The sequence below is a fragment of the Cricetulus griseus genome, chromosome 2 (assembly GCF_003668045.3).
Source record: "Cricetulus griseus strain 17A/GY chromosome 2, alternate assembly CriGri-PICRH-1.0, whole genome shotgun sequence".
In the NCBI taxonomy this organism is placed as follows: domain Eukaryota; kingdom Metazoa; phylum Chordata; class Mammalia; order Rodentia; family Cricetidae; genus Cricetulus; species Cricetulus griseus.
This window is the reverse complement of record NC_048595.1, coordinates 216,598,983-216,604,982: the sequence shown is the minus strand read 5'-3', so window position 1 is coordinate 216,604,982 and position 6,000 is coordinate 216,598,983. Positions and strand designations below refer to the sequence as shown.

At 40.2% G+C, this 6,000-nt stretch overlaps 1 protein-coding gene across 1 annotated transcript in view; it reads left to right on the top strand.

Annotated features, from left to right (window-relative positions):
• Nucleotides 1–570: 570 nt before the first annotated feature.
• LOC100762370 (desmoglein-1-alpha) overlaps nucleotides 571–6,000 on the top strand; it is a 29,965-nt gene continuing 24,535 nt past the window's right edge. Inside the window, exon 1 of the mRNA XM_027404389.2 lies at nucleotides 571–618. Coding sequence (XP_027260190.1) covers nucleotides 571–618 — 48 coding nt within the window. The remainder of the gene's footprint in view (nucleotides 619–6,000) is intronic.

Genomic DNA, 6,000 nt, shown 5'->3' with positions numbered 1-6,000 from the left:
AGAAATAGCTGCATCTTTCCTAACATCTACTAAAATGTAAAGCTTATAATTTTCTGCTGTGACCTGAGGGTTTGGCTCTGAATATCAGCTGTACAAGCCTATGAATGACACGGATACTCCAAATATACCTGCCTTATTAATCTGATGAGGAACTAACTTGTAAAGAGCCGAGAAGCCCTCCCTGTGAATGGGAGCCCCCATGCTTTGGTCATTTTGACTATCTGCCACCAAAAGCCTTCAGTAGAGGGGAGGCACATCCTACCCCCATTGAGAGCAACTTTTCAGCTGGCAGAAGGGTGTGTCCTTGAGTTTTTACCTGGGAGCAATGATGATCTTGTCAAGCATTTCACGGAGACCAGCCCAAGTTTTTAGGGTGGGGATCCAGACTGGTTATACGTACCTTCCCTCCTTCTCCCAGTGGAAGGCAGAAACACCTCAAAGCCTGCATGTAAGAACATCTACTGGGAAATTATTTTAATCAGACACCAGCCGAGTGGGAGAAAGAAAAAGAGCAGAGAAGAACAAACAAAACTCCCTTGGTCGTGGATGTAACAGAAGCCAGCGGCAGCGATGGACTGGCACTCCTTCAGAATAGCTGCGGTGCTGCTCATTTTCCTGGTAAGTGGATTCTGCTAAAAGCCATCCTTCACCCCCTAGCCTCAGCATGACCGCACAAGGATTTTTCAGAGAATGTTATTTGCAGGCACTTCTATGCTAAACCATTAAAAGTTTATGTTAATGACAAGGTGGTTTTTATGAACTGGGATTTTAAGTGGTGTTTCTCTCTTTAATTGAAGACTCCAGATCATATTAATGCCCCAGTGTCCATTCATCAGATCACATCTCTGACATCCCAGACATTGGTTGGTCACTCTGCAAAAATATTGAACTTTAGAAAGTCCTACAGCTGCTGTATTTGCTTGTTCAAATTCTCGTTGGTGGGGATGGTGCTTTTGAACTAAATATTCCAGGTGTGTCTGGGTTTTCAATCTGAACCCTTTCCCCTTCTTTGGGTATTTTGACTGACAGACTGACAGTATGTTTTCAAGCCAGGGAAGTATCCATGTACTTTAGGATTGCAGATGTTTGGGGTGAGCCTCCTCATCCTAGCACTCTCTTCCCTTCCAGATGTTGTCAGACCCCATCCAACTAACACCAAAGTCCCTCTGTTGTTTGAAACTTGAATTAAAATGTCACTGCAAATTTCAAAAACTGCAAATACATGAGATTTATAGCTAATCTAGAAGGTGAGAGGTGAGCAGAATTAAGACGTAAGTGTAATTATCGCTGTCTTTGTCCTTCGATAAGGATGTGGCACACAGTCCTTCGTCTGACGGTCAGATGGTGCAGTGCAGTGATTCATTGTTGCCCCTCTATGGGGCGTTCATTCTCTCTCAGAGTTGATAAACGCACCACACCAATGTATCAATTTCATGTTCAGCAATAAGTTTTGGAGTCATATTCTTGATCAGAGTTCAAAGTAGGTAAACATAATCGTAAAAGGTGAGTGCCAGGTAAATCCCCCTCCAGCTTTGGCAGGCCGTGGCTCTTATTTGTTTTTACTTGCTTCTTTTTTGAACTGGAATGTTAGATTCATATTGCAACAAGTTAGAGTTTTGGTTTACCATATGCTAGCTGCTTTGAATTCAGTTTGTTTATCAAGAGGGGTCACGGGGCTGAGGATGTTGCTCAATGGCGGGGCACTTGCCTAGCATGCGTGAGGTCCTGGGTTCAATTCCCAGGAGTGAGTGATAAAAGACCAGGGAGATCATGAGCAGTAACATTTAGTTATAAATGACTCTCAGTAGCTTTACCTCTAAGCTGCCCATCAAACGTGACTTTTATTCCACGGGCTTTTAAATGGATTTTTAGGTTCAGCTGATGTCACAGCCTGCACTATAGCAAAGGTCAATGAGTATTATATAGCATGTCATTTGACCACAGGAATGTCTGTCTATTGCTAAATAATGAGATACTTTACTTTTTAATTTCATATAAATTTGGCTCATTAAGGCTTTTTGTAGCGTTTCCATTCACTAACACAGTTCCAACACCTATGTGCTAACTTTCATTGAACTTTCAAGTTATTCTTCATTTCTTGATTTATGTGATTATTTCTAATTAATTGCTTCTTATGAAATTCCTCCAAACAGCTATTCCCTGGTTAGTCATTCTTCAATAAAATATATCATTTTATCAAAGTTCTCATGGAATTGTCTGTCTGGAGAGAGAAATTTCTGGGGATTAGTACTTTATTCTCTAAGCATGGACAGTGTGTTTTGTGTGTGTGTGTGTGTGTGTGTGTGTGTGTGTGTGTGTGTGTGTGTGTGTTGTGCATGTGAATTGGTTTTGGGAAGAGAGGAAGTCTGTGTCCATGCTTATCGTGGACTCTATCACAAATTTCTCAAATGCCTTACAAAATTTATCTTTTTTTTTCTCTTATATGTTTGTGCATGTGAGTCTGTGTAAATGTATGCAATAAGTGTGTGGGTTCCCTAGAGTTGGAGTTACAGGATGATGAGTCAATAAATGTGGGTGCTAGGAACTGAACTCAGGTCCTCTAGAAGAGCAGTGCCATCTGGTCAGTCCATCTTTAGAAACTGTTACTATATTGAATTAAAACGTTTTATTTTTCAGGTTAATATGGAGCTTTTTGTAAAATGTTTCATTTTTGAAGGATTTGAAGGTCCTGTTTTCACTTCTAATTTTAGCAGATGATTTTTCAATTCTAGTCTTCTGTTCCTAGCCTCACTGTGTTTGTCTTTATCAAAGGAAAAGGTGAAAAAATAAAGTCTTTATATATTCTTCCCTGTTCAAAGTCAATAAATGAAAATCCACATTAAGAATACATTTAGAAAAAATGTAAATATAGCTAAGATGTTTGAATTGATAATATTTTCATACAAAGCTATTTAGAGAGCTTGACGACTATGTGTTGGTGGCATGTTGCATGACCTGCTCTAAGCTTTGCCCAAAGTAGTAAGTTAGACCAGAGAGACTAAAGAAGAGAAGCTGCTCCTAAAGCCACCAAGGCTGCTGAGTGAGCTTTCTACCAGTTCAGACATCTCTTGTATAGATGGTAGCTCATATCTGTTATAGCACTACAAGTTTAAGGCATAAGTTGATTCCCTCCCTCCTCGTCTTCTTTCTCCTCCCCTTCCTTCTCCTCTTCCTTCATCTATCTATGTAGCTATCTTATCTGTCTATCTTTCTTTCTATGTATGTATCTATCTACTATCTCTGTATCTATTTATCTATCTGTCTATCTGTATGGAGGGAATAGTTATAACTTTTCCTGCCAAAGAACAGTGTTATACTTGTGCATCAAACAGAAAAAGTATCTGAATAGACAGTTGTGTTGGTTATGAAAGGAAATCCCCAGCCTATCTGAGAAGGACAGTAAGATCTGAGAATTCTAGCGATGCTGGGAAATTCACCACCAAAGTTGCCACATCTGATTACTCTGCTAACCATGAGCACAAATCTGAATATATCCCTTTCTAGAGGTAACTTCTGCAGATTAAGCTCAAACAACAGAGATAAAACTTCTTTTATCTATTAACAAAACAATGTTAATAGTGGTTTTGGATTTTGCTTGATTTATATTGTTGATTCAGGGTCTTACTCTGTAACCCAGGCTAGCCTGCATTCATTATGTAGCCCAGGCTTGTCTTAAGCGCCATTTCTCCCTGTCTCAACCTCCTAAATACTTGGGTTCTATGCAGGCACCACTAGACCAGGCTCTAGTCTGCTCTGTTTATGAGAATTTTATGGGATTACTATTTTATTCAATTAACTAACACCCAATAAACCAACCCTACAATTTCAGCTTTGTTAAACTTTTTAAGAAGACAAGCAGGGGTTAAAATGGTACTCATTTATGACATAGTTGATTAACTTATTTGAACCTGATATTGTAAGTTCTTTTATTTATGCTCACTGACACTGAAAAACAAAGGGTTAAAGTTCACTGACACCAAGAGTAGTACTAAATAGCTGGTATAGACCAAACAGATGGAGTGACTCTGATGGATATATACATGCATGCATGCATGCATGCATACATACATACATACATACATACATGTATTGCAGAGGATAGCATTTGAGCCCAATATTTTTTATTTTTTCCTGTTTTTCATTTTAAAAACAATCTTATTTTACATACCAATCCCATTTCTTTCTCCCTCCCACATCCCCATGATCTATCTCCACATCCCATCCCCTATCCGCTCTTCAGAGAGGGTGAGGCCTCCCATGGGGAATCATAAAAGACTGTCACATCATTTGGGGCAGAACCGAGGCCCTCCTCTCTGTATCTAGGCTGAGCAAGGTATCCATCCATAGGGAATGGGCTCCAAAAAGCCAGTTCATGCACTAGAGATAAATACTGGTTATACTTCCAGCAGCCCCATAGACTGCCCAGGCTCCCCAATTGACACCCAAGTTCAGGGGGCCTAGTTCAGTCTTATGCAGGTTCCCCTGCTGTCAGTCTGGAGTCAGTGGGCTCCCACTTGGTCAGCTGTTTCTGTGGGTTTCCCCAATATGGTCTTGACCTCTTTGTTCATCACTCCAGGAGCTCAGCTCAGTTCTTAGCTGTGAATCTCTGCTTCTGCTTCCATCAGCTACTGGATAAAGGCTCTATGTCGGCATTTAAGGTAGTCATCAATCTCATTATAGGGGAAGGCATATCTTGATAGAGTGGGCCATTATGGAGTTAATGAGAAACCTGACACTAGGGAAATTTTCATGAATCCACAAAGATGATCCCAACTAAGAATCTAAGCAATAGTGAAGAGGGTACCTTAAATGCCCTTCCCCTATATTGAGCCCAATATTTTTTTGGAGCCCATTATTTTATAAGGAATAAAATCAGTGTTTCCATTCCTCTGCCTAGTGAAACAAACAGTAGTTAAGTAGAATCATCTACACAGTTGTGGTATTTGCATTTTGGTGACAAGAAAAGCTAATGCATAAATGCTGTAGCCTTCATAGGTGCAATGAAGATACATCTATCAGAAGAAGCTGGTGAATGAAGACAAAGGACACTTGGGACTCTCTGCACTTCACTTACTTTCTGATACCTCTCTACTGTGCATTCAACAAGGATTCTGTTGCCAAATATCCTGGTGTCATAAGAGACATTGCCTAATGTACAGGCAGAAAGCTTGATCTGCTGGGCTTTATGGTTAGATTTCTTTTGCTCCTTCAGCTGAGTTAACACCCTCCAGGGTGCTGGGTCATGCCGCCCATACTAGTTATGCTTGGCGTGCAAACTCTTGTAATGGATCTAAACAGGTCCAACCTTTCTCATGCCAATGACTGATGATCCATGCTCTTAATTGCTCTATGAGCACGGAGTACAGTCTTTTATACTTCTCTAATTAGAATCATATCCCTACAAATGAACAGCCAGTTGTCACTGATGATACTCTTTGACTCTAAGCCATCTGAAGGCAAGTCTCATGTCTGATTAACCTTCACGTCACTCACAGATCTCTCAACCAAAAGACTCAATGCTAAACCGATCCACAGTGTCTCACAACACAGAACAGAAACACCATAAAGGAAATTTGGGATAGCTTGATTTTCTTTTCCCACACATACTCCAAAAAATATCCTCCCAAGGTAGCCAGTGTGGAAGTAATCATGTGGCCTTTTCCTAATGTTTTGTGGGGTAATGTTGCACCCACTTGACATTTCATTCCGAGTTTACCAGAACTTTTAGGCTCTCAACCTTCCTAATGCTATGATGCTTTAATACAGTTCCTCATGCTGTGGTGGCCCCCCAAAATAAAATTATTTCATTGCTACTTCCTAACTGTAATTTTGATACTGTAATGAACCATAATGTAAATACCTTATATGCAGGATATCTGATATTCAACCTCTGTTCACAAACCCTTTCAAGGGTTATTCAACCACAAGGGGTCATGCCCCACCGGTTGAGAACCACTGTTTTAATTCCATCACGTTGTCTTAGAACTTTGTAGTACACAT